Genomic DNA, 27,665 nt, shown 5'->3' on the forward strand with positions numbered 1-27,665 from the left:
AACACACCCTCAGTCCTAATGGTCATGCAAACTGGAGGTGTCCCAGTAGGATAAGTTCTCTTTTACACAGCATAAATGAACATAAAAAACAAGATTCTGGTTTTGCAAAGTGTCATAAATATATTTATAATCTAAAATTTTTGTGCTGAGTATATTGGTGTTGGGAAAGTATGACCACACTGTGATATTAATCTGTAAAAACTGTATAAAATGTATGTAAAATTATGTCTCATATAGTAAAAATATCTATTTGAAGTGAATTCTGTGCTGAAGGTTTCACACCCATAATCAGATGAAAGACGTTTTAGTCAAGTCATATAGAGAGTAGATTCAATGTTGATTTTTCTGCTGCAGAAAGACAAACATTGACAGACGGCTGTTTCCTGTAGCATCTGGTGGATTTAAACATTAAACACAGGGAACTGCATTTTAATTAAAATGAAAGCAAATGTTTTTATTGTTGTGGAGAAAGACATTTATTACTGTTATTTTTTATAGTCAGAAGATATTTATGTGTCGGCTGACCTCATTTTTTTAGACAAAACCTAGACCTGACGAACTGAATCAACCTCAGATCATAATGCTATCCCCAGAAGTTTGTACCATAGGCACTAGGCATTATGGGTAATCACTTTACCTGCCTCTATTTTCAGTCTGATGTGTCCGTCACTCTGGTAAACAGGAAAAGGATCTGTCAAGGCTGTCAGTTTATGCTGGATGATTGTTCCAATATTCAGAAACTTTTCAATCCTTTATGTTTTAAAAATGCTAATAAATGAAAAAGAGCAGACCTCAATTCTAAATAAAACGTCACTTAATAATAATAATAATAATAATAATAATAATAATAATAATAATAATAATAATAATAATAATAATAATAATAATACCATTTTGTCTGTTTAAATTGCATATAAATGAAATTAGCCTTAATCAAAGTTAATTTATGTTATATAGCCCATTTGATACACAAAGGCAGTTCAATGTGCTGATAAATAAGTGGAACATCCAGAGAAAAATAAAACAAAAAAGACAGAAATAATGAGACGGGAAAGCACAGAATACATAAAATAATATGAGTCTATCTCTTTAAACTGATTAATAGAAGGGACAGTACACCTGAATTTACAGTGAGAAGAGTTCATTCATCTCTACATGAAAAGTGAGATGATTTAATTAGATTATTTTTAAATTCTATGTTTGGGGTAAATTTTATATTAAGTTTGTTTCATGTTGCAGCAGAACAGATAAATACTGGTTCACCTTTATTATTGTCCTGGTAAATGCATTTGTTAGTTTTCCATTAAGTCCTACTGTCATGTGTCAATGTGTTACTGTTCCACTAGATTTAGGGTGCAGCCTTATCTACTGTTGTTAAAATGTTTCATTTATAGGTGAATTGATTAGGAGGAGGGACTCCGATCTGGTCTATGAAGGAAGAAAGCAAAGAAAGTAACTACTAAAGAAGGACCCTTGACTTTGAAAAACGGGGTTAATCTGGACTCATCAGACCACATGCCCTTTTTCCATTAAAACACAGTCCAATCTTTCACAAACTGATGGTTTTTTAAGAAATAAGAAGCTACTCTACTAGAAGCTACTGCATCAGTTAAAGCAGAGGTCTTAAACATGTGGCCCGGGGGCCAAATCCGGCCCGCGAAAGGGTCCAGGCTGGCCCGTGGAATGAATTTATGAAATGCAAAAATTATACTGAAGATATTAATCATTTCAGTTCAGGTTCCACATACAGACCAATATAATCTCAAGTGGGTTGGATCAGTAAAATACAATCATAATAACCTATAAATACTCACAACTCCAAATTTTTCTCTTTGTAAATGTAAACATTTTCATGTCATTTTACTGTATTTACACTGAAACAAACTATCATTTCACAAAATGCATTTTGAACATTTTGAAATGTCTGAGATGCCACATTACCAATATTCTGCCTTTTATTAAATGCTTTGTGTTTTTGTAGATCCAGTGTTATCTATAAGTTGTAATTTGTATGTGTAAATGATAAACTGAGACATAATGTTGTTAAAATTGCACTTAGTTTTCTTAAGAAATTTCAGTTTGTTCATGTTATTCACATTGTTTTAAAGGATTGTTGGTAGATGTAAACATTTTCATCACATAATTTAGCTTTTTTTGCTCTAAAACACAGAAGAAAGTTTGGATTTGGCAATATTTATATATTATTACGTTATTATTTCACTATTCCAGGCCCACCTCAGATCAAATTTGGCTTAATGTGGCCCCTGGACTAAAATGAGTTTGACACCCCTGAGTTAAAAGGTTAAGAACCTGTTGCAGCTGAAACATATTAGTCACTGCAGTAATTATCCAATGAAAGGATCTTACCTGTTTGATGCATTAACTCCAGGTGGGGACTGTTTTTTCAGCTGCTCACTGTATGTGCATAACCCATTGTGACACTAGGGGGCAGAAACCTCTTTCTTAAAAAGCTTCCTATTCAAGCGCACATGCTTCATCACACGTTTCTCTGCAGATAAAACACATGGTAGTTGTAAAAACTCAGTTACAGGCAGAGTTTCATTGTAGTCATATTTCATGTACCGAACCAACATTTTAGTAGTTCTAAGAGAGTGCACCTACTCTGTTTTGTTTCTATTTACAGCTTTGCAGTGTTGTTAATCCGCCACATTGTCTGCTGGAGCCTGTTTACAGCATCACACGTAAATAAACACTGACCAGAACATCTGTGTAGCAAAAACTGACCACAAAAATGTGAGTGAGATTTTAAAGAATGTCCTTTATACTCGCTCCAATATGGCTTCCATGTGTGAAATTCCAGCCTCTTGTGTCACAGCATCCCTCATTAAACGCCAACTTGGCTGTTGGTGTGATCTCAGCTTCAGCTGACTTAATCTGTTAAACAAAGGCTTCAGCCATTGAAAACATGGAAATGTGGCAGTGTGTAAATCACAGGGATCATGAGGTGAGGAGTGACACTGGGTAACGTCTCCACTCCGGTCAAAGCTGGGTTCTATTTGTGGATTCTTGTTCACTTCACAACACTTCAGACAAAGATGGATGTTGTTGCAGAAGTGAACTGTCAGAAGTCAGGCCAGAGGATTCTTGGATTAGACAGCTGTGTACATCTTTAACACTGATATACAGCCTCAAAGAAGCCTCTGGAAACCTACAGTCACCTCTGTTTCCTTTGTTTCTTAAACATAAGTGTAGGACTCAAATAGCTGAATGAACATAAAGAAATAATGTATGTGATTTAAAAAATAATAATAATAATAATAAAATCTAATTAACATATAATAGTGTCAATCCAAAAGTTTTGGAATGACACAAATATATTATTTGCTTAAATATGATTTATTTTTCATTAAATTTCAGAAGAAATTCAGTGGAAAAAGATGTATCAAGAGAAAATTTATGCAAAACACGTAAAAAAGAAAAGAAAGGATCAAATGAGAAAGAAATGATCTAAAGGATATGCTGAGACTGAGACCAAAGGTTTTTTATAAAACAAGAAATAAAAATGATAAGTCTAGATGGACATAGTATAAAAGATGTACAGAATGAGATAACGAGACAAAAAATGACACGAGACAGACATAATGTAAAAGATGTAACATTATGAAAAACATTTAAAATGCTTCAAAAGATCAAAATATACAAAAAGAAAGAACAGAATGAGCCCTCAAAAATTGTTTTAGGAGTCAAACGGTCAGTAAAAACATAGCTCTTCTGCAATGCAAGAGTAGTATCCTCATATTTTGACAAAACCTTGTGAAATGCAGAGGAAATGTTAAAAAAAAAAAAAAAAAAAAATTGGTAAAACATGCAAAAAGAAGAAAATGGTCAGACATGATGTAAAAGATAATATAACATGGCAAAAGCTTTGTGAAAAATGAAAAACATGTAAAATGCAAAATAAATAAATAAATAAAAAAAAGCAAAAAAAAAAAAAAAAAAAGAAAGAAAGAAAAAGAAAATTGTTTAAAATATTGTAATTTTCGTACTAGTTTCTGGTGGGAATCATTTCAACGTAACACAAAACAATGGATTAGCTGATAGCAGAAGCTTTATTCATTTAAACCAAATTATGATCAGAAAACAGCACAGGTAAAGACAAAATTCAGGATTTTTGCTTCATAATGTGTTCTTTAATTTTGTTCTTCTTTGTATGGTTCAGCAAGTTTTAGTGGTAGAGAAATAATACTTGTACTGTTGGATCTGCTAAGTGTTAGCTTAGCACTGCAACGTTTATAAATTACTCATGACATATGCTGGGGTTGGACTGTTAGTTTATTGTAGACATTTGCTGATTGTGCTTGTCTGGATTGTGTTATGTTTTCTGGCATTTGGTTTTGTTGAGTTTTTATCTCACAGAATGTGTATAGATCTACAAGTAGCATTAGCATGGCAGCACAGGCGGAACTGTGGCTGCATCATGTACCGGAAGTAACTGGGCTCAAGAGGCTACAAAACATTATCTAATATATTAATGAAACTATTAATTATAATACCTCTATGCTGCATTGTTTTATTTCAGTGCAGCTAGAATTTTGTTTTCAGGTCCCATTTCCAGAGCTTTTAAGGTTTACTCACCCATAACAGACACATTATAAAGTTAATCAATGCCTACTGTACATGCAAGACACAAATAACAAGTTTAAAGAGATCCGTATGCTCACTGCTGTCAGTTGCTTTGATGGTGTGATGTTGTTTGAAGCCACAGGATGAACAAACAGTCCTGGACAACACATGCACTGTTTCCTCAAGTCTAGTAATTTTACATGAACACTGTGTCCGAGTATCAAATGGATAAACATGCTAATTAAAAAAAAAAGTTTGTTTGCATGTTACAGAAAAATGTGGAACAGAGTCTTCTGCAGGATTGCCATTTGTTAGGCTGTCATTAAGGGTGTTTACTGGAATTACTATAATTCAACTGCACAATTAAATAAATAGGAGCACAGTGGACGTGGTGCTGGCATGGAACAGACTGTGCAGATGTTTTCCCTGCTTAACTGTTGGCAATTACTGTGCAGTTTTTCATCATTTGAAAGATAACATAGCAGACTTGACATGGGTATGTTCCTGAACTTCTTTGGGTAATTTTTCTTGTCTTGTTGGTCTGCAACTTCTAAAATGTTATTTTCCACACCTGCAGCTCAAACATAACCTCTCCAGGTCTTCACATGTAATTTAATATAGACTATGCGCATGTATGTCAGTCCAAATAATCAGTAAAAGGAACAATAAAGTAGGATGAATAGATTTTCCAGAGGAAGCTTTGGCTCTACGTTTTTTTGTCTCAAATGTCTTAGATGTGACAGAGAAGTAGAGGTGTTTTAAAAAAAAAAAAGACAGAAAAAGCGGAAATACTCTGATGTTCATTCAAAGGGGAAATCTGAAACCAGTGTCACATCATCTCTTTTCTGAAAATGTGGGATCAATATGAGGGGAAACTAGGAAAACATTTGTTTTGAAGGTTTTTGACAGAAAATCTCTGTTGATTCTCAAGTCTTTACATGATGCACATCCAACAGATAGTAGCATTCTCTATTGTTTGTTTACTTCTGATCAACCGTTATATTATGACCATAGACAGGCAATGTGGTATTAATGTGGATTACCTCATTACAATGGGACCTGCCAGTAGATTGGATACATTAGGCAGCAAGTGAATATTTAGACCTCAAAGCTAATGTGTCAGAAACAGCAAAATGAGAGTAGAGATCTGAGCAACTTTAGGTACAAATTTGAGGTACTGAACCAGTTTTATTTAACTTAATCTCTAAACCACGGCATCTCGGGTTGATAGTTTTGATAGCTTTTTTAGCATCACTGAGCGAAAATTCTATAAAGACTTTTAGCATGTGGTCTGAGAGGACATCTGGCTTCTGCTTCTACTTCTTGCTAACCTTAGGATGCCCTGACTTGGTCTGATAAAAGACATTTTCAAACAGAGAGGGGGGTTAAAAATGTGATTGAGCTGTAAATTAGCTACTAGTCACTGATCCGATTGTGCCAGATGCAACCTCGAAATGATTCTACAGCTCTACTATATGTCTTCATATGGAAAATTTTTCATGGTGTCATGGAACAATGTCAATTCATCTATGTTTATATTTAGTCTTTTGAGTTGGAGCAACAGGAGAGAATTGAAAAGGGCCATTTTTCACCCATATTTTAGCTCCTGCAGCTTTAAATGTCATGTTTGGTGGTTTATTTCCTGTTTTCTTTTGAAGGTGGCCTCCTTGTGTGTCCTTGTCAGATTATGTTATTACCACATTTATTAGTCTCACCTGTGTCCATACTCCACTCCTCTACCAATCTCTCTGTCAGTAGTTTTCTATCCTGTTTCCCTCCTTTGGTTCTGTCTCCACTCATACTCACCTGTTCTCCATTCTGTAATCACACAGTTTACACAAACCACTCTCTTTGTTCCCTGTCAGTTTGTAATGTCCTACTCAATGTTACACTGTTTCCCATGTTTCCTTGTGCTACTACTGTGTTTTTAGGTTTTCTGTAGGACTTGTGGTTATTTTATAGCTAAGTTTAGTTTATTTTACATTTATGTTTTCATCGAATTCTCCCTTTGTATTACAACCTTGACATTAAATTAAATAAACCTTTGAAAAACACTCCAGGATTATGTGGAAACTACATCATAACATCATGGGCCTGTTTTTTCTGAGCTCATTAAAAGTTTACTTAAAGACATACATTTGTCTCATGGGACAGCGACATTACGAACATAATAATTTTTTAGTGCATGATGTATTACTGTAGATTAAACTACCAAAGTAGTTCAAATGAGCACAACATTAAACATGTAAAGCAGATTCAATATAAAAAACAAAGCAGCAGTGAAATAAAACAAAAACATTACATGATAAAAAACACTGACAGAGGCTATTTTACTGCACAATGAACCTTCTACTTTCCAAACTTAAAGTATATTTTGCTGATAATATATTAAGTAAGTTCTGAATGTAACCTCTTTTACTTACAGTTGAGTATTAGTATTTTTACACAAGGATCTGAATACTGAGTCTGCCATCTACTGAAGAAGAATGAACAAACCAATGCTGCCAGTCTGAAGTCTTTAACAGAGCCACTGATTCAAGGCAAAGACAACCAATCACATCGACTATTGCCTCCTTTGTTTCAGTTGTTAAAACAAAGTGACAGCGACATATGGTTTGAACGTTACACAAAACTCCACTGCACATATGGAACTAAAGCTCTGTGCCTTTAAGGTATTTGTGTTACTCAGTGTTGACAGTTTACCAGCAGAAGATCCAGTGTGACTAAGATGATTGTGTTGCGTGACACACTGAAAAATGTGTTTCACTTCACTGACTGAACAGCTGAATGCGTGTAGGTATCCAGATGTCTGACAGGACCCGTGTGTGTGTGTGTGTGTGTGTGTGTGTGTATACATCGCCATGCCAAGCTGCTCCAGTGTTCAGTTGTCCAACAAAGGAACTAAAACCATGCAGCTCTGTTTTCAATCCTCAACCGGTGGCATGAGTTTGAACACACACATGCAATGGGAGAGCTCTGAGTGCACTGCTCTGCTGGCTTCTGACACAAAACATAATTATCGGTGGGCCTAATTGGTCCCATTGGTGCTAGTGAGCGGCCCGTGGCTGACAGGCCCCGGATAAACTTCAAACACTTGGATGATTCTGGTATCAATTTAGGGGAATCGTGTTTTTGGGTGCGTGTGTAGGAATGTGCAGGCTGATTAAGAAACTCATTGTAATCAAACACCGCTGAGCTGTGTTAGTCATTGAATTAACTAATGAAATCCTTCTATGTGTGGTAGCAACCAGGGCAGGAATGCAAAAGCGATCTTTAAAGTTGAATTTTTCACTCAGATTAAAGTTGCGATGGTGACATGGAGCAAAACAGTCCCTCAGTGTTTTGATTAGAGAATCTACAGTAGTAATCACTGAAAGGAATGTTCTCCAGGCTTTTGGGGTTATTTGTACTTTAACATGTTTATCTTATCTCCCTTGATTTGTTGACCATAATGTACAGTTACTATGTTACTGTTTGTTATAATAAGCCATTTATAAGAATAACTTTTGGGTTGCCAGGTTGGCATTTCACCCCTTTTAATGATAGATGACAGGAAATGAAGAAAGAGAATGATGTGGAAGAACAAGTTCCACAGCTGGTCTTTTATTTTACTTTGGAAAGAATGTTCTGTGTAATCTAATGCGGTTTTAGTTGAACTATTGTTTGTTTAATTTGTGCAGTGTTTTAGTATTATATCACACACACTTACAGAAATGAATTATGAGGTAATGTGATCAAGTATTTGATTAAATTATATTAAAAATAAACAAAAATATTGGTTCTTTCTCCTTTTTATCCACAGTATCAACAGTGTGTTGGCTTTACCATTATAGTACATTTTCCCCCAGATTCTTCTCAGTCTTGCACCTGTAATATAAATAAGCATATGGACTAAAATGCATGTACTGAGTGGTTGTCTTTGCATAAATACTGGGGGAAAATGGATGAACCAACACTGTCAGTCACAGAGTGTGTCCTTTGTTTAAGTTGATGAAACAAATGTGACACACAATATGCAACCAAGAACCACAGTTGGACTTGTGAAAGCCAAAAGTATTTTCGCTTTTTTTTTTTTTTTAACACGACTGCTCAAAGTAGTTAGACGTAACATTGATATCCCACACTACAGTAAAACCACCAACAAATTAACACTGCATATCCACAGACTGTATAAAGTTTGAGGCCTATTGTTTAGTCACATCTGTTTTAATGTTTCTCCTTCACATGAAAACTCAGTCAAGATTACACTCTTATAATCTTTGTGTGCTGCATCAGCTGATAGTTTACATTATAGCTCCTTCAGCTTAGCTCTGTTTCTAGACAGAAAACAGCCACAGTAAAACCTCAAATCACCTCTGTTGGTACAGTTTGTGTTGTCAATAGATCCACTAAAGGAAAATGTCCAAACCAGGTCAGAAGTCTGAACCATGGGTCATGGACGGCAAACTTAGCAAAGATAACACATTAACTTAATTAGCTGATTAATAAAACTCACCAGTGGGGAAGAAAAGCTGAAATTTTAGCATCAAAGTTAATTTTTGTCTCTGTCTAGTGGTAAAAACCACAGCAATATGTCTATTTTGTATACTTTGTCACTTTCTTTTATTTTGATTACTATTCTGAACACTATAATGATACTTAAATATATTTGAAGAGGGCACATTATTCCACTTTATTACATGTTCCTTCAAGTCTCATATGTCCCCTGAATATTTACATTTCAGGATAAAATAAAGGTTTATATACATCTGGTTTTCAACCCTGTGTCAAGTGGACTTTTTCTGTATCTGTTGCTGTAAATGCAAATGACTTTCTTTTGCCCACACCCCTTTCCTGTCTGTACCATGGACACCATTATGTATACTTTTTGGAACTCCATACCAAGCTGTCAGGATGGCTCTGGTGAATTGTGGAGGATGGAATAAGGACCATAAATTACTGCTTGTTTCAGTCCAAGTTATCTGTAAGGGAGAGTTTTGAAAGTTTGCCATTATTTCTAAAGCCCTCAGGCCTGTTTTATTGTGGGAAAGACATTAACTGGATACTTTAATATACAGTACAGTCAAGGTGCAGTGAAAATAAGAGACCAAATAAAGCATCTGCAGATCTACAACATCAGACCAGACAGCCACTGGAGCTGCTTTGTCAGCTGGATGGACAAAAACATGTGTGTCGGTGTGAGAATTACACCTGCTGTTCGTCATACACTCTGGTAGTCAAGGTTAGCAGGATCAAGCTGTGGAGACGGCAAACCAGTGCCAAATAGGGATTACAGCTTTGACAAGTGTGTGGAGATGTGTGTCCACAGAAACTATTTTCCTGTCTCGAGGGCCAAGGCCACGGATATTCAAGGTGCTCACTCCACGATGTTCAAACATTTGTTAGCAATTAGCCTCTGCCACAAAACCGACTTTCAACAAAACACATAAACCCTCCCTCTCTCCACCTCCTTTTCCTTTTTTTTTACCCTGTCCCTTTTCCAGTCCCTCCCTCATTTTCCAGTTTTTTGTTCCCCTCCCATCTCCCTCTCTTTTATTCACCCTTTCTCCCTCCTTCTTTTCATCCCCTCTCGCTCCATTACTCCCTCTGTAAAGGCGCACATGGTTTCTGTCTGAGGAGGTTTTCGTTTCCTCAGGCTGTGGATGGGAGAGTGATGATGCCAGAGAGCTGCATGCAAACACACAGGCTGAAAACAACCAGAAGTAAATAATCTATGCTTTCTGTTGCAGAGGTGCACTTTTGCACATATGGGCTGCCATTAAAATCCTGGATTAATGAGCTGAGGTGTTGCTCCTCACACTTGTTTCTTGTTCAGGAATTTGTGAGTTTGTGGACTTTTCAGGACGTTCAGCTTTCTTCTCTTTTTGGAAATCTAGACACAACTGGGAAATGTTGCATTAGTGAACCTGGTGACACCTGAGAGGTAAATCCGTGAAGAGGACTGCAGCATCACCACTGTCATCAAACTGAACGGCAGCAAACTGGAGTTTTTAAAAGCAAGAATCATGAAAGGTAAAGTGTGTTTTCTCTCTTGTTATGCACAGTAGCTCTCTCAGCAAGGTTCAAGTGTGGTTCATCATCAAAAAAACCCATCTAAAAACATAAACAGGAAAGGTATTTGTCATAATAGCATGCAGTCAGCACCTGTGCAGGTCACCAGCGACCACATATGCTTCTCATTGAATTTCTGCTCCACGTCTTGGCAGTCTGTATCCTGAGAAAGTACCGGTTTGTTGTTCTTGGATGTGAGACTTTGATCAGTCAGCTTTAAATCTCTATACGTGTGTGTACACCACAGCTCTGTTTGAAACACAAAATGTCCTCTAGCCCTGCCAATCTGCCGCGGATTGACTTAATATCCCCTCTAAAGGAGGGTGAGTGAAAACATAACATTAGAATTTGAGGTTTTTACTACATGGCATGAAAAAGGAGCTGCCAGTGGCTTTGAAGAGGGGCAGAGGCTTTTACATGGTTTCCCAGACTTACAGTATGCAGAGCTGCAGAGGAATGAGAGGTGGAGGTCTGACAGAGATGGGAGGATACAGTGGGAAAGAGAGAGGGGGTAGAGGGACTGAGAAGCTAGAAATCCCAGCTGAGGGTTGTACAGCTTGAAAAGACGTTAAGAAGTGTTAACATATCCATTACCAACAGCAACGGAAATATCATGGCTTCATTTCTCTATTTATTATTACATATAATCACACTTGTCAGAACTGCTTGTTTCTGTATTTTATTTCTTCAGTTCCCACAAATCATCAGTCTTTGTCATTTGTAAAACACATTTTTTTTATGCCACTTTTTTATTTTCTGTGCTGTAGGAGGTACTGTTTCCTTTGCTTTGATAGTGTTGAGCCAAAACACATTTCACCAAGAACAATGACATTTAACAAACACAACTTATCATAATCTCAAAAAAAGTCATACTTCAGTAACATGACATTCATCCATCCATCCATCCATCCATCTTACAAAAGACAACATGCCTGAAAGCCCATAATTTTTCTGAAAATACAACTTTTCACAAAACACGTGTGGACAACACGTCTGGCAGTGACAGAACCCACATTATTCACAATTTATTCAATGGAAACAAACAGGAAATAACATTGAAGTGACACGGACTTGAGTTCTGTTCAATCACAAACAAGAAGTTTTTTCTGACCTTTTTCTTAATCTGAAATGTTGTTGTGTTAAATGTTGGGGCAACAGTGATGGCTTAAGATTGATGCCAAAATATTTTATGGGTAATGCACTTACGTCAGTTGTTTTCCCCATCCCCTTCATCTGAATAAGTGCACTGGTGATCCTTTTGTGAATCTGTCTTCAGTCAGTAAGATTAATTGCTTTATTTGACAGCTGTGATTGAGAGCTGACTTGGTGAGTCAGACTTTCTTAAGTTTTAGTTTAATAAAATGTTTTTTTTTTTCCTTGCACACAGCTCTACTTGTGGGTAAGAGACCATTAGAAGATTCTGGCATGCAAATGTTTCATGTAATTTACTGCTTCAGAAAGTTAGTGGTACATTAACCCTCCCATCATCTGTCTTGCTTCCCAGTCTCCACCTCCTTGTCTAAATATGGTCACCTCTGGCTTCAAAAAGCCAAGATGGTGACAACCAAAATGCAAATGCAAGACTCAGAAACAGCATACAAAAGCCAATGGGAATTATCGTAGAGGCTACATCCACTCTTTAACAATCCATGTAGATGTTTATGAAAGGTTAGATTATTTTCAGACATTGTGTTTTTATAACATTAAAGTATGGGTCACCATACTTTAAGGTTACAATGGTTTTTACCAAACAAAGTTGTTCATCTTAAAGACAGGCTGCTAAATCTGTTCTATATAGAAAAAAAATTGTGTTTTGCAAGATTTGGTGGAAGAAACTATTCAGAACTAATGCACATGAAGTCAGTACTGTGCATTAGAAGAATTATGCAATACTCAGTTATACTCAACAAATAAATATTGTTTTGCTCCAGACGAAGGTACCCAGTGGCATACTACTGTACTACTGTGATTAGCTCATGTGTACGTCTGCAGAAAAGCCACAAAACGATGCAGCAAATTACTCCCATGAACATATACAGTTTACACTTCACAGCCAAACGGTGCAGGAGGTCTGTTAATGTGGTTTCCAGTCCTGCTGATGGTGAGCTCAACCCAGCCCGTCCTGAACCAAACATGCTGCCTCATACATTCTTCTCAGGGCCAAGGAGGGCGGGGGGGAGGGGGCTCCAAGCAGGAGGAGGTAGAGGAGAGGAGACAGGTGTACGGCTGGCACTCTGAGCAGGAAAAACTGAGTGAAGTGGAGACGGGAGGCACAGAGAAAGTGAGACAGCTTCTCTTGTTTTTCAGGCCTTTTCTGCTGTGGCAGCGTTATGAAAGTACAGACCAAAGCATTTTCAATTTGGAGTCATAAGAGAGCAAGAAGACATAATATAGTGTGTTTCAGTCATACTAAAATAGACATCTTTATTGTTTGTTTTGGAATTTACCATCTTGTACCATGTTCATGCTGGACTTTGCCACTGGGCATGTTAACACCATGGGCATGTTTTATAAAAATCAGGTATTTTCATGTCTTTAATTTACTGATCATGTAGATCAGGGCTGTCAAACTCATTTTAGTTCAAGGACCACATTCAGTTCCCAATTTTTCGCATTTGACATTTTATTGTTGAAGAATAGTTTGTTAATGTAGGCTTAAATATTTTCATAATTTAATATTTTTTTGCAATAAAACAAATAGAAACATTTGGAGTTGTCATTATCTCTTGATATAATGTAATATTATTTTTTCCACATTAAACCAAGAGGGAAATTTGGAGTAATTTATAGGTTATTATGCTGTTATTTTACTTGAGGTTGAATTGGTCTGTATGTGGAACCTGAGCTAAAACCAGTTCAATACACTCGACTGTTAATATCTTCAGTGCACTTTGCAAATTCATCCCTGGACCCTTTGATGGGCCACGGGCCACATGTTTGACACCCCTGATGTAGATGTTCAAGGAACCTCAGTGTAAATTCACATGGTATTAAATCAGAAGAGATAAAAGTGAAGAAGTGACTTTTTCAACAAAACTGTTTAACTGAACATTAAAATAAGCATCATCAACCACACTCGTTTGTCAAAATACGTGGGTTTTATTGGTGAGTCAATGCTGCAGAAGATGATGGTGTTTCCGCATTCACTCTGGAGCCTCTGGACATCCAAGTGGGTCACATCTGATGATGACGAAAATCTGAGAAACTGCATTTTACCTGAATTATTTAAAAATATTAATAGAATTAGTGGTTCAGAAGTGATTGAACATTTTAGATCAGTAGATGTTGGTTGCTGTTGGCTGTTCAGGTTTTTGAGGATTTCATTGGAGTAATTACTCCAATCTGTCTGCACCTGCAACTAAAAATCAACTGTACACTTTTACTATACACACTATACACAGCATATAACAAGTACTCATTTTTAAGCCAGGAGTTTGCGTTTTGTGATATTGGAGCCTCAAGATGTGTGACATGAATTTTGCCATGTTGGTTTTGTGAGTAGAAAGTGTGTAGAGCAGGAGAAAAGTGACGGATGAATCTGGAATTTACTAAAACCACCAATCATATAGACTAATAATAAGAAACACCAAGACTGTTCCACATGAGCAGAGGCCATCTTGCTTGTTTTCAAAAGTGCCTCAACAATGAAACCCTCCCTATATTATATAACTGGTTATGATTGCCCTGCCATGGGTGTTGCCAGGTTAAAATCCATTTGAACAAATTTGAGCAAAATTGTTGAACCAGATGCATTTTGTCTGGTTCCCAGGCTAGCACACAACCATCTGATTGTTGGCAATGGACATAGGGTAAAGAGTGCACAAAACTCCAAATTGGATACAAGTCCAATTGGGCTGCCTGTCCACATAGCTCTCTGTACTTTTGCCCTGGGCTTGTTTTTCATGGTTTGTGATAGTTGACTTATTTCCATACTTTTGAGAGGAGTTGTTCAAACTTTGTATGAATAGCTTGGGGAAAAGCTCCTTTTCCAAAATGGGGTCCATGTATAATTTTCTTAGACTGATGTGTAAAATCTGACTCCATACCTGGATCCATAACCTTTTGGCATGAAGACTAACTGCAAATAGGGGCTCATCATCACATTAGAGTCCCTCACTGATACTGGACTGCTACTAAAATCCTCCCAGAATATGTTGTGGATACTTCAAGAAGACAAATTGTTGTAATATTAAGATTTTCATTCTTTATTTAGTTTTTCCATACCTACAATGAACTTTCTATTAGCTTTTAGTCATTGAAATTTTGTTTAGAAAATGATAATGGAAACAAGAAAAGTTAACAAATTATTTTAGTTTCTACAAGTATTTTACACCCACTTTTGCCTGTTATTGATATGCATATTTTTATTAACTTGTTCATATTAAGATATGAAAAACCATTTTGAATACATTCTGAACATATACTGTGTATAATTAGCCATCCAATGGGTCCTGAACTGCTGTTTTGAAGCCAGTTGTCTGCGATTTGTCTGCTACCATGTTGTCTTTCTGGACCTGGAAGTGACCATATTTGGACAAAATGGGTGGAGCTGTGGAAGTGTGCAGCATCAGAAGTGAAGTAATGGTTTAAAACATAAATAGGTGAGAAAGCTGGTATCAGCACCTGTCAATCAAAGCCCAACACAACAGATATCAGATCCTTCTGTTGGACCTGATCTGAGTTGTAATTTAAAGATGGAGCACCAGAACAGTTATTAGAAGGTCCAAATGAAATGAATGAGACTGGAAGGAATCCTGGAAAAAGAGAATGCCTTAGGTAGAGAAGTAATTCTAACCCCTAGCAGCTGTCAGTGGTATTACAACTCTAAAATCATCCACATGTGTTTCATTTTGTAGCCAAAGTCCTTGCTCCTTGATTCTGAAGTTTCAAACATTTAACTCACATGACTAATCAGCTGATTCGTCTCTGGCATCCTCACAGGTAATCAGCAACATTAGGCTCTACCTCCTCTACTGTGTCTTTTACAGAAATATGCAGCATAGTCTATATTACTTCTGTCAACACAATGCAGGCTAGTACGTTTGCTTTGAAACAGTTTTTGGAACTCCACATAATTTGGATTTTCTTTATTGTGACTTTTCAGAATTTTGCTTCAAATTCACTTGACATTTTTGGAAACATTGTTGGTGTCTGTGACATTATTTTAGCTTGATGTGCATGAGAAATAACTAAATAACATGGAAAAAGGTTATCGTTAAACAATCTCAATAAGTTTAGACAGTCTGCACTTGCATAGTATATTATTCTCAAAACAACATCAGTAAGATTTTAGGGCTAGATACAGGATGGCAAGTCTTGCATTCAGGGAATTTGCCGTGCATTCCAACCAGTTTTCTGTCTCTGTGGAAAATCTGTCAGAAATGGTGACCATGTGAAATTTGAGGGCAATAAAATAATAAAGACTGCAAGGCCTTCCAATAAAGCATTAGAGAATATTGTACACGCCCTTTGGTCTCAGTCTTGTAAACCTAACCAGGCTTGTCTCCATGTCTCAGCATCACTGTCCGAAGTCCTGAGAAAATATGAAGTGTTTATGGGATCGTGACTCCGAAAATCTCCCATTTCACAACTGAACCACAATAAAAGACCATACTCTTGTAATGGCTCTGCTGTAGCTTCAGCCTCACCGTGTGGAGCAACACATTCCTGGCGTTTACAGTTTTGTGAGGGGAGACCACACATTCCAGTCAGAGGGCACCTAAATGACTTGGATGTAAACAGAGGTTTGGAAAAGGACTCGACTGGTTTTACGAGATGTGGTCAAGACCTCCACTCTGATCTGGAGCAAGGCCCATCTCGTGACTCTGGTTTCACTTAAGGCTGGGGTTCTGGAGGGGGGATTTTCAGAAGGAAGGGAACATTACAAAGGACATGCTGAATCTCTGCATCTTTTATGTGGAGACAGGAGTTGTATTTTAGAGTTTTAGGAGAAATATCGGGAACGTTACTCACCATGAATAACATTTTGCAAAACCATTTTACAACAGTGGAGAAGGGGAATGAAGTAAGGCAGAGTGTGGGTGGGGTAGGGGTTGGAAAGTCCAAACCCCCTATGAGAGGAACCGCCACAGAGGAGCCACAAACATGGAGTGGTCCTGATGGTTAGCTGACTCAAGTACAGGCCTGGTGCTGAGTTCCCAAACACCAAAGGTCTAATGTGAAAGACGACGGAGGGAAGACAGGGCTGATTGACTCCATGTGGCTGCCTATACTCCATCTGAATTTTTATTATTAATTTGTATTCGAGTAGGGTTGTGTTATAGCTCTGCTTTCACCTGCCTGAAACCCAGCGGGAAGCTCTGTAACTGAAACCCACATTCTCCCACACACTTGTCCTTATGGAACTGGTTAGAAACAATCAGAAATGTTTAGAGAAGCAATGTAAAGTAGCATGTAACGTGTCTGTCTCATGTCCTGTGCATGCTGTTTTAACTCGGTGATATTTTCCGTGATATTTTCATAGGTGTGGTGACTGGCCACTGTTAACCATCTGGACCATACGGAGGCCCTCATATAGTTACATATAGAAGACAGAGTGAGCAGTAACATTAACCCGCCCTAAAAAGATAATGTTGGTCGGATATGTATTTTTTAGATGATTAGAGGAGAGATTATCTTTTGACCCGCTCTTTTGACTAGGTTTCTGAGAAGTTATGACAACATATCCATCTCCATGAGGGTGATGGTATGCTGGTCGGTATGCTGGTCTGCAGACAGATTATAAGAATTACATTTTGCGGTTAAAGACATCTTTTTTGCTCCCAACTCCACATCAGGAATACCATTTTTTGCCTGTAGGATGTGTTTGTTATGCTCGTTGGCCCGTGAGAAATGGTGCACATATAACAAAAGACACTTAACATGAAACACACTGCACAGAAGATCTACAGGAACAGCTTTGTTCTTTGCAACACAGTGGGGTTTGCAGTATGATTTCTAGAACTTCATGATGATTTAATGTAGAATCTTAGCTTTTTCCTATTGCTAAAAGTTGTGAAATATGTTAGAGAGATTAAACTAAGTTCCAAACCATCATTATATTGTGCCTTAGTCAATTGATCTAGAAAATTATTCATAAAGTAGCAAAAAGGGTAGCAAGAGCATAGGAAGATGGTATATGGGAAATCTCTATACCTTCAACAAAATATCCACAAAAAAACTGCTATATCATGCTCTGTTTTCACATACCACCCAAGTGTTCTCAATGCTCAGGAACAGGACAAGTGTTCAAGTAAAACAGAACTGCTGCTCTTAAAAAGTTAAATATCAGCAAAATGAAAATATTCCAAAAAAAATAAGAGTTTTGCTCTGTAAAACATCACAATAATTGCCTCTGGGATGTGAGAGTAAAACACATTTTTAAGTCATTTCTGGTCAACTCATTGTTCATTTCAGTTCTTTGAGAGCCTTCAGGACATAGTGGTATACAGAGGAAAGTGTAAGGAGCAGGAAATCCAATGCGTCATGTCTTCAGATGTAGGGTCTCGAGAAGGTGATTTGTCTGAACCAATAAAGGGACATTTACACCCTCAGGTGAATAAAATGTAAATACTAAGGTAATGTACAAGTTCCCCCAGTATGTATATGTGTAGAAGTACTTCTTTACCGTTATCAACACTGTTTAACACCATTTATTGAAGCAGAAACAAAAGACTTTGGTGAAAAGACTAGTTTAGCATGACAACATAGACCAATCTAGAGCTTAAACACTGAAGATGGGGAAGTAAAGCATGTACATGGATGGAAAATTTACCTCTACACCATCCTCTATGAGTAGAGGCTGAGTTAAAACAATGGTGGATCTGAAAAACCAAACCAACACATGAAAAGGCAAGTGGTCAAAGTGTTATTTTCAGGAACAGTGGCTTGAACTTTGGGTTCAAGCTGCAACCAAACTTTTCCATTGTCAGTCTGCCTTACAGTCTGGATAAACAACATAAAACCCTGTCTGGTTCAGCCTGGGAAGTCAATTAGAGGCTCCTTTCGTTTTGTCAATTAAAAAACCAAAGTTGACATACAGATGAAGAGCTTTTTACTGTATATTTTTAAGTTCGTTAGATTGTATTAGGCTCAGTTATGCTGTATAATACTAGATCTTGTATTTTAAGGATCCATCTTAAGGCAACACAATGGAAATATATTTCTTATACTCAGAAATGAGCACTGTGGAGCTCTACATAAAGTACAGCTTGTCAAAAAATTTAAATAATTTTTCTGAAGTTATAAAGGCCTATCTGGCTTTCTTGACATTGTGATAAAATTACACTACTTAAAAGTGTTTGTGTTACCAAAAATATATATTTGCAGTGTGCTATTGTCCAAGTAATGCTCCAGAGAGGTGTACTCAAGTGAAGCCAAGTCACATTGATTTGATTTTCATTTGATAAAGCACTTGGTGATTCTGTCTGTGAAAAGTGCTCTATAAATAAAATTGACTTACTTACTTACTTACATTATTTGTACCTCTAGGTAGATTTGTTTTGCAGCCAGCTAGTGACAATGCAACATGCAGGATAATAATATGTAATAAAATATGATTAAAAGTACTCCAGGCTTCACTGATGAGGAAAAGGAAATGCAAATATGAACAAATCATTAATAATTAAATAATAAATTGAATAAAAGCCACAGTAAAATGTAGACAAAATCTTGGATAAATAAGTGAAATATAATATATGAGCAAATATTTCTACAGCTTGTTCAGACTGGTAATAACAGCAGGTCAAAGATGTTATTAGTAATGCTTGATTCTGTACCTAAAAACCAGCATCTAGGAGAAGCTTAAAATCACTGTGCTGACTTCAGTTCACTATCTGGTTTAAGTTGTGACCAAACTATGACCTTAGTCTGTCCAAACATTTATAAAGATGATTTGTAAGTAATCTCTAAAAATGTCACTTGTATGAAGATAAATTTGTGTCTTTATCTTGCAAGCAAAGGGGGAAAAAAGCAAACAAAAAATACAGTTTTGAGACAAAAAAAATCAAGATTTGAAAACAAAAATTAACGTTTCAAAATTTTTAAGCTTAACAAAATCGATTGTGTTCACATTTTCTTTCATTTCAAATCTGAAACTTCTGCTTGCAGATTAAAGTGTTTTGTCGTTTTAAAAGTTTTGTTTGCAAGTTCAAAGGATTTGCACCTCTAAATCTTTTGCAAATCAAAAAGTTTTGCTTGCAAGTTCAACCGAACGTGATGCGCGGGATCTACACGAGCAGAAGGGATGGATTTCTATTGGTAGCTTGCTTCGGGTTGACAGTGTGGCTGGTGCCTGGTCCTCTGGCCCACTTGAACACGGTGGGAACTGTGGTGGGTCCATTTCAGGTCATTTGCTGGTTTGGAGATGCTTAAATTTCAATAAATCTGGAGAAAATGATTGAAATCAAGTCACATAGACAATAAAATTATAACTCTTAACAGTGGAGGTTGTTCCTTTGCAGAGAAAATGTCATGTTCTTAAGCATCTAAATGTTAGGTTATTGTTTATATTTCATGATTTATCACCCATTCAGGATGTAATGACTCACTTTACAAAGCTTATTCTTGCAAAAATAATCAGAATTGGCACCAGTATATCATCACCTTCCTAAAATAATTGCTCAAGTAATTTTTTTTAAATTTATTTATTTATTTTTTTTACTTTTTTGCCTAAATCATCAAATACACAATTTCAGGTTAAGTTTTTTGTGTTTCCTAAAAAATCTGAAAAAATGACATGGGCAATTATTTTAGGAAGGTGACGATATGTAAATGCAGACTTCAATGGATGTAGAAGAGCATCTATTTCTCTCTTCTGTAGAATCCAGGTATGTTGCTGCTGGTTTGTAATGATCTGATCACATCCCAATACAAAAAAAAAAACTAAACAAAATGCTGCACATGTTCACTGTATGCACTTTTTTTTTTGTTGCTTACGCCATTTTCCTGACCAGTGGAGTTGAAGTCATTCTTAAAGTTGTAAATCTGACGAATAAACAGTCTATTCATTGGACTTGTGCTGTACTGTATAGGTGTGACCTGGTATGACTGTGTTGTGCTGCTGTCAGATCAGCTCAGTTCTGCTCTGTGAGTGTTGGACAGGTCCACTTCCTCGCTAACGAGACAGACATGAGGCTTTTTTCCACAGAGAGCGGGGAAAACATGAGGGGAGAACAGGAACAGGGCAGAAAAAAGGAGAGAGAGAGAGAGGGAGGTGCAGGAGGAGAAACACTAGAACAGGACTAGATGGATGATTAGGAGCAGGGGATTCGACAAGGGAACGGGCGGAGATTTAAGGGTGGAAACTAATTGTGAAAGTTTGGATTCCAGCTTCCAATAATGTGCTGACATTGAAATGTTTGACTCTAGTCATTTTCACGCCACAAAAGTTCAATAAAATGAAATGAAGTCAAATGTTATCCAACCATTGTGGGAAAGTTTGAATCTGAATTTAGACCAGGATGAGGCATGAAAACACACCACTGAAACCCAGACTCATGTCAAAGTACCACACTGTGAAAATACAACACTTTAAGGAAAAGTATTACTAAAAAAAAAAGGTTAAAAGGTTAACTCATAAAAACCATAAACTACAATAAATTAATTACATAAACTATTTTAAGGCACATTTTATCAGCAAAATATACTTAACATATGAAAGTAAATGTAGTAATTGTACATTAATACAGCCTTTGTCAGTGTTTTATGGAGTTTTTAGATCATTATTTACGTGTTTGTTGCATTTTACTGTGGATGTTACATGTTAGAATACAATAGAAGAATAGAATAGAATAGCCTTTATTGTCATTTGACAGTACAAAGTACATCAAACGAAATGAGTTCGATGATTAGGGACATCAAGCCGCTGCTCCTACTAGAGCGCCGCCACAAAAACCCTTCCTTCGAGTTCATTTGAAGTGCTATATCGTCCAATAAAGCATCATATTATTCTATGAGATCATCATGTGTTTGTAGTGTCGCTATCCTGGAAAGTTGACTTTTCAGGCCTGATTTTAGCTTTGTGAGAATGTATTTTGCAACAAATCTCAGAGGTTTTTGGAGAGTTTACTGACCTTAAGAAAGAGGAGAAATTTCCTAACCTATAAAGTTTATCAATAATATTACAAATCAACACATTTTTGTCACCGGACAGGAATGAGGTGGAAAAAATGTTAATCTGAAAAGTATCGTGGTTTGCATCTTATTTCCTGTTTTATTTTGCCAGTTGCATCCTTGTGGGCCCTTGTGAGGTTACTTCCTGTCTCGTCATCTATTCATTAGTCTCACCTGTGTCTTGTGTGTCCATCAGACTTGTTGTGCCACACTTGTGTCTCTACTCCACTCCTCTGCCAATCTTTCCTTCAGTAGTTTTCTATCCAGTTTCCTTCCTTTGCTTCTGTTTACACTCATTCTCACCTGTTCTCCAGTCTGTAATCCCACACTTTGATTTGATTTAGTGATTTATTCCGAACATGCAATGAAATTTAATATATATACAAACTAGCAAAACATACATAATAATACCAATATCAAGAATCATAACAATCTTAGACAGAAGAACAGCACAATAGTTCCATTTACATAAACCACTCAACTTTCCTTTGTTCCCTGTTTGCAATATCTCACACCTTTTCCTGCCTGTGTTTCCCATGTTCTCATACACTTCCTCTGTGTTTTCCAGTTTTCTGTTACTCTCTGGTTATTTTGTAAATTAAGTTTAGTGAGTCTGTGTTTGGGCCCTCCCTTCATTTCTGAAACCTGACATAAAGTATCATAAATGGGAATAGTTTTTATACAAGTAATGCGTGAAAGTCAAAGACTGGTTGAAGCTAAGAGTAAACAAAGAAAAGTAAAAGACAGCTAACATAAATGTTCAATTTCAGTATCATTTGTAGTCTGCAAAGATTAAACATTCATTTAATTTCACATTTATATATATTTGGCTCAGACTTTAACTCATGTTGCGTCCTAAAACAACATACACAAAAGTTCTGATAAAACATATGAATAGATCAAGAAAACATCTTAGAACATATTGTCAAAAATATCAGTTCCACATGCACTAATTTCATAGATAAGAACTTTTTTTAAGAAACAGAAAAGGCACCAGGAGGCATTTCAAGTGGGAAAGTGTCAATCATGAGTAAATCAACCTTTCCGTAAAGGTTGAATCCCTTTTTTATTTACAAGTTTTAATTGAAGTAGGGATAAATTAGTTTTAAATCTATGAAACTGCTCTAGTTTGGCCTGTCTTTTTTTTTTTTTTTTTTCCTCCTGGTAACAGTGTAATTTCCCCTTGGGATCAGTTAAGTCTTATCTTACCTTACCTTATCTTATCTTATCTTATCTTGTCTTGTGTTGTCTTGTCTTATCTTAAACATCTTCCTCTAACTGAACTACAATTTCAGCTGCTAAAAATACTTTACTTTGTGAATATAACTATCTTTATCGTGCTCAGTTATTATCTTTTCCTCCCTTCCTCTGTCACCCATTGTCACCTCCTACACCTCTCTCCAGTTTTTCCACCCCTCTGTGCGTCCTCCATCATTTGGTCGGCCTCAGGGCTTTGTGACTCGTCCACTCGATCCTGACCTCAGCTGTTCCACTGCCACCTCCACTAAACATTCACCACAGTGTGTGTGTTTGCAGGCCAAGTGTTGTCATTCATCAAAACTTTTCTTTTTCAAGGGTTTTTCTGGTTTTTCGGGGGAGATACTGTACTGGGGTTGGTTGGGCTGTTTCCATTTTAGCTTTGGAAGGAATTTGGAATAAAAGTGATATTTTCTAATGCATTTTTACTTTTCGTCCACATGAATGAATGAATTGAATAAATGAATGAACTGCTATTTATTGTCATTTGACAGCACAGAGTACATACAGCGCAGAGTACATCAAACGAGATTGCAATCGATGATTAGGGACATTGGGCCGCGGCAACTGGTGCGCTGCCACAGAACCCTTTTCTTCGAAATTTGCAGTGAAGAACACAGGATAATGCAAAGCACAAATATAAGCCATCATACAGATCTCGCACGGTACACGTGGACACATGCTGGTACTTTTTCATGGATTTGATAGGATTTCGGGGGATAGGATGAAAAAAAAAAACAGGGTTTGAGAGCAAGTCAAGATTTGGAGTTGGGACTGGTTTAGGTCAATAACAATTATTATTCCTGAAAACTCTAGCCAAAGTTTTTGTACTTGAGTGTATATGGGGGAAACTGAGTTTTAGGGTCCCAAATGTCACAGTATACGGCAAAAAATGCATCAACGTCATGCATGCAACCTTTGTTTATCCAAACCCTTACTCCATGATAGCACTTTACAGGTGTATTCATACAGGTTTGTGTAGATTAAAACTTTTCTGAAAACTATCTGGTGTGTATAATGTTAGGGAAATTTCCGCTTTTATAAATACGTGGCTACGTGTAGCCTATACATGGCCTCACTCTCTGCTTTTTACCCATGCTTATACACATAGCACCTTGCATTAGCATTATCACTTTGCAAACTAGAACCACTGCGCTGCCATTGAAGGCACTCAGAGACCAGCTCCAGATCTTCATCAGCACTTTAATTTATGGCATTGACTCTTATGTATGCCTGTTTTTGCTGGTGGGGGAAACCAGAGGACCCAGGCAAACAGGAACAGGCAAACCCAACACAGAAAGGCCATGGTCCAAATGGGAATCACACACTAAACTTTGAGGTGTGAGGTAGAAGTGTCATAAACACTGGCAAAAGCCAAATGTAAACCAAACTCAAAATGTGGCAGTTCCCAAGGCCAGAACAAAGCTCCCAGCTCTACTTCTTCTTGGAAAAATTTGTTTGAACTTGTAACTTTATGGTAATTGTAAAGGCTGAAGAAAATAATACTTTGAGTCACTGCAATTACTTCTAAAGCTGCACTGGATTAGGTTTGGAATTTGATCCTATTTAATTGCAATCTAGTCATCATTATATTATAATCAAACCAGATATTGTATTCATTATTTGTAGCGTATTAAAGTCTTCTGTCTTTATTAATTGTTATGACATTGTTTACGCTGCTCTCTGGGTCTGGTCATTCTTGGAAAAAAAAGATTTTAACTTCAATGATGATTTCACATTGAATAAGACAGAAATGTTCCTCATTATGTGAAAGATATAGCATCACCTTTCTTACATACTTTCATTTACACTCTGCTGTCTATCCTTTAACTTTTTGTTTCTTGCAACTGCACCCAATTTCATTCTATTTCTGAAAATGAGTCTCCAATTCTCTCCCTATCAAAGGCCGGATATCCCTTCATGTTGTGTTGATTATGTGGTGAGCCACACTGCCATTGATCCACCACAGGCATTTTTGTCTTAAGAAATTACACCACATTTTGTTTTGGCATAAGAATCTCAACAGAACAGATACATATTCTATCATCCTCCAAATGAAAATGAACTGTAAACCTGTGAGGTCAAGACATCTGAGTCAGCTGAGTAAAGGAGGCTTGGCGCATTTGTGGATTGAACACTCAGGATTCCCTCCAGTAAGACCTGGAACTTCTGACCTTGTTTTCCTCAAATGTTTATGGGAGGATGCTTGTGTTTTGGCTGGAGACTCGAAATATGCTTTGAGAAAAAGTCTGAATCTTGATTTTTGTGAAAAGGCTGTGCAACTTTGGTTAGCCTAAATTCATAAAAACCTACTTCAAGTGCATAAAATATAAATTAGGACATTCTTAAACACAGATTAAGTGTTCTGGTGGAACATATTCGGTCATATTAAAATCACATCAAACAATTCACAGTGCTGGAGCTCACAGGATTAGACTCTAGGTGTTGAAATAAAATCTAATTGTATTCATAAACATAATTTTAATCATTAAATTACTCAGTATTACCCAGTACATATGCAATATATTGTTGGTAAATATAGAGGAATTACAGCTGAAAATGTAGAAAAAATACTCAACTACATGTAGTGCAGTTGTGACCCATTTAGGTTGGTATTAACTCAGATATTATTACATGCTTTTTAAGAACACACTTCCACTGTTATCCACTAGTTTAATTTACAGTTGCAGTTAGGTGATTATGTGTATGCAGATGGCTAATAGTGGAGGTTTTTCCTTACTGTTTCAGATGCAGTTTGATTGTATTTACTTATTTACAGAGTGAGAGTATGTGCTCAACTATAGACCATAGTTTACTGTATATGTATGTATTTATTTGTAGAAGGCTGTAAAAGGAAAGATTACTGCTTTCTCTTGCGTTGCTGCTATGATTACCCTGTTGATCTGTCATCTTTGGTCTACACTGGGTCTAAATGATGTGTAAGAAATTCAACAGTTTTGTCTTTTTATTAGTTTTCTCCTTGTTCTTGAGGTTCAAATCCCAGTAACTACTTAAATACAGCATCACTAACCTGATTGACTTTCTCAAAATCAGATTTAAAGTGGTTCTGACAGAGGCAAACAAGTGACTTCATTGAGATATAATATTAAGTGTCAGGAAATTTCACAGCTATTTTTACATTAGTTACTGTAGTTGCATTAAAATTTTGTCAAGATTTTGCATTGATGATGGAAGAGTTGGGCCAGTGCAGCAAAATTTCTCCATGTACCCAAAGATTAGCAAAGATTCTCAGGTAGGGTTCAGGTCAAGACTCTGGGATGATTAGATTTCCATGAACCACTCTTTTACGAGCCTGGTTTATTGAGTCTGGGTCATGACTGGGCATGACAATGGTCCAAAGCCGTGACACCAAGTTGCTCCTTGTGTTCTCGCCTCAATTCTTCACCTTTCCAATTGGGATGTGAGTCGAGTTGAAGTGATGACCCAAGGAGAGAGGACACAGGGATCTAACAATATGAGACATGAGTGTCTAGGAGTTGTTTTTCACCCTCAAAGGTCTAAACACCTATAAGCCACCAAAAACATCAACTGACCTGAAATGTTAAATAACTTAAGAACCACTTTTCATATCAATACACATAAATAATTCAGAGTGAATGTGGAAGAACCGTCATTTTCTGCAACATTGGTTCACCAGTAATGTGAATGCAAATGTAATTTGATAAATGACTGTGGTTGTAAACACTTAATTTTATATTTAGCTGATGATATATTTTGCATCTACATGATCAGTAAATGAAATATAGGAAAATACCTAATTTTCACTGAAAAATTTTAAAGAATAGTGATGCTGTAATGAATGGTGATAAATCTCTTAGTAAAGGTTAAATTTAGTTAAAAATTCATTTGGAAGTCACCAGAAAAAGTTTTAGGTCTCTAAGAGTTAAATAGACTTCTGTTAGAAGTGACATTTGGAACATCTTCACTGTGTTATAATGCACTGCTGTATTTTACGATCTGATAAACAGTAGTAGTAATTTATTCGTCCATTTAACAGAGCATAATATATACATACATACCGTTCAGATTTCTATAGTAAGTATGGGAGACAAGGTATAGGCTGAAGCAACAGCTTATTTATGCCTACCCTATTTACAAGAAGGAAAGTTGCAGAAACAGAACAAGATAACAAGATGGCACAGTTTTATCCAATAACATAAATAAAACAAATAGTATAAATCTAAGCAAAATCTTAGATCTATTCTAATAATTGGCTTACTTTATCCTAATATTTCATTTTTATTGAATACCTTAGTGTGCATGTTTTTAATTCTTTATCAAGGTTATTCCATAAGTTTACTCCAATTACAGGTGTGCATTTGCCTTTTGTGTTGGTCCTTGCCTTTGATTTCTTGAAAATGCACGTCCTCCTATATTTGGGTGGACATGTAAAGTTATGATTAACTCAATTAACTTATTTCAATTCACATATGGCATGTTGTGTCAATAGGTGATGTAGGGATGTCACACATTTTTTGACATCATGATGCATTTGGTCATTTTAAATAAGTAAAGCAAATTCACATTAAAGAATCTTTCATTTTTAAAGTCCTACTCCTATTGTGATTTATATAATCCACACAAGTTACATCTCTATTATGTGTCATGAGTTTCTATTGCCGAAACAGCAACGGTACACC

General features: G+C 36.6%; 1 protein-coding gene across 4 annotated transcripts in view; it reads left to right on the forward strand.

Annotated features, from left to right (window-relative positions):
* Nucleotides 1-10,143: 10,143 nt before the first annotated feature.
* Nucleotides 10,144-27,665, forward strand: part of scara3 (scavenger receptor class A, member 3) — a 32,912-nt gene continuing 15,390 nt past the window's right edge. For 2 of the 4 annotated variants that reach the window (XM_030129273.1, XM_030129274.1), the window contains exon 1: nucleotides 10,144-10,596. In XM_030129273.1, coding sequence (XP_029985133.1) covers nucleotides 10,590-10,596 — 7 coding nt within the window. In that variant the 5' untranslated portion in view covers nucleotides 10,144-10,589. The remainder of the gene's footprint in view (nucleotides 10,597-27,665) is intronic. The other 2 variants (XM_030129271.1, XM_030129272.1) reach the window with 2 other exon arrangements.

Source organism: Sphaeramia orbicularis, chromosome 24 (assembly GCF_902148855.1).
Source record: "Sphaeramia orbicularis chromosome 24, fSphaOr1.1, whole genome shotgun sequence".
In the NCBI taxonomy this organism is placed as follows: Eukaryota; Metazoa; Chordata; class Actinopteri; order Kurtiformes; family Apogonidae; genus Sphaeramia; species Sphaeramia orbicularis.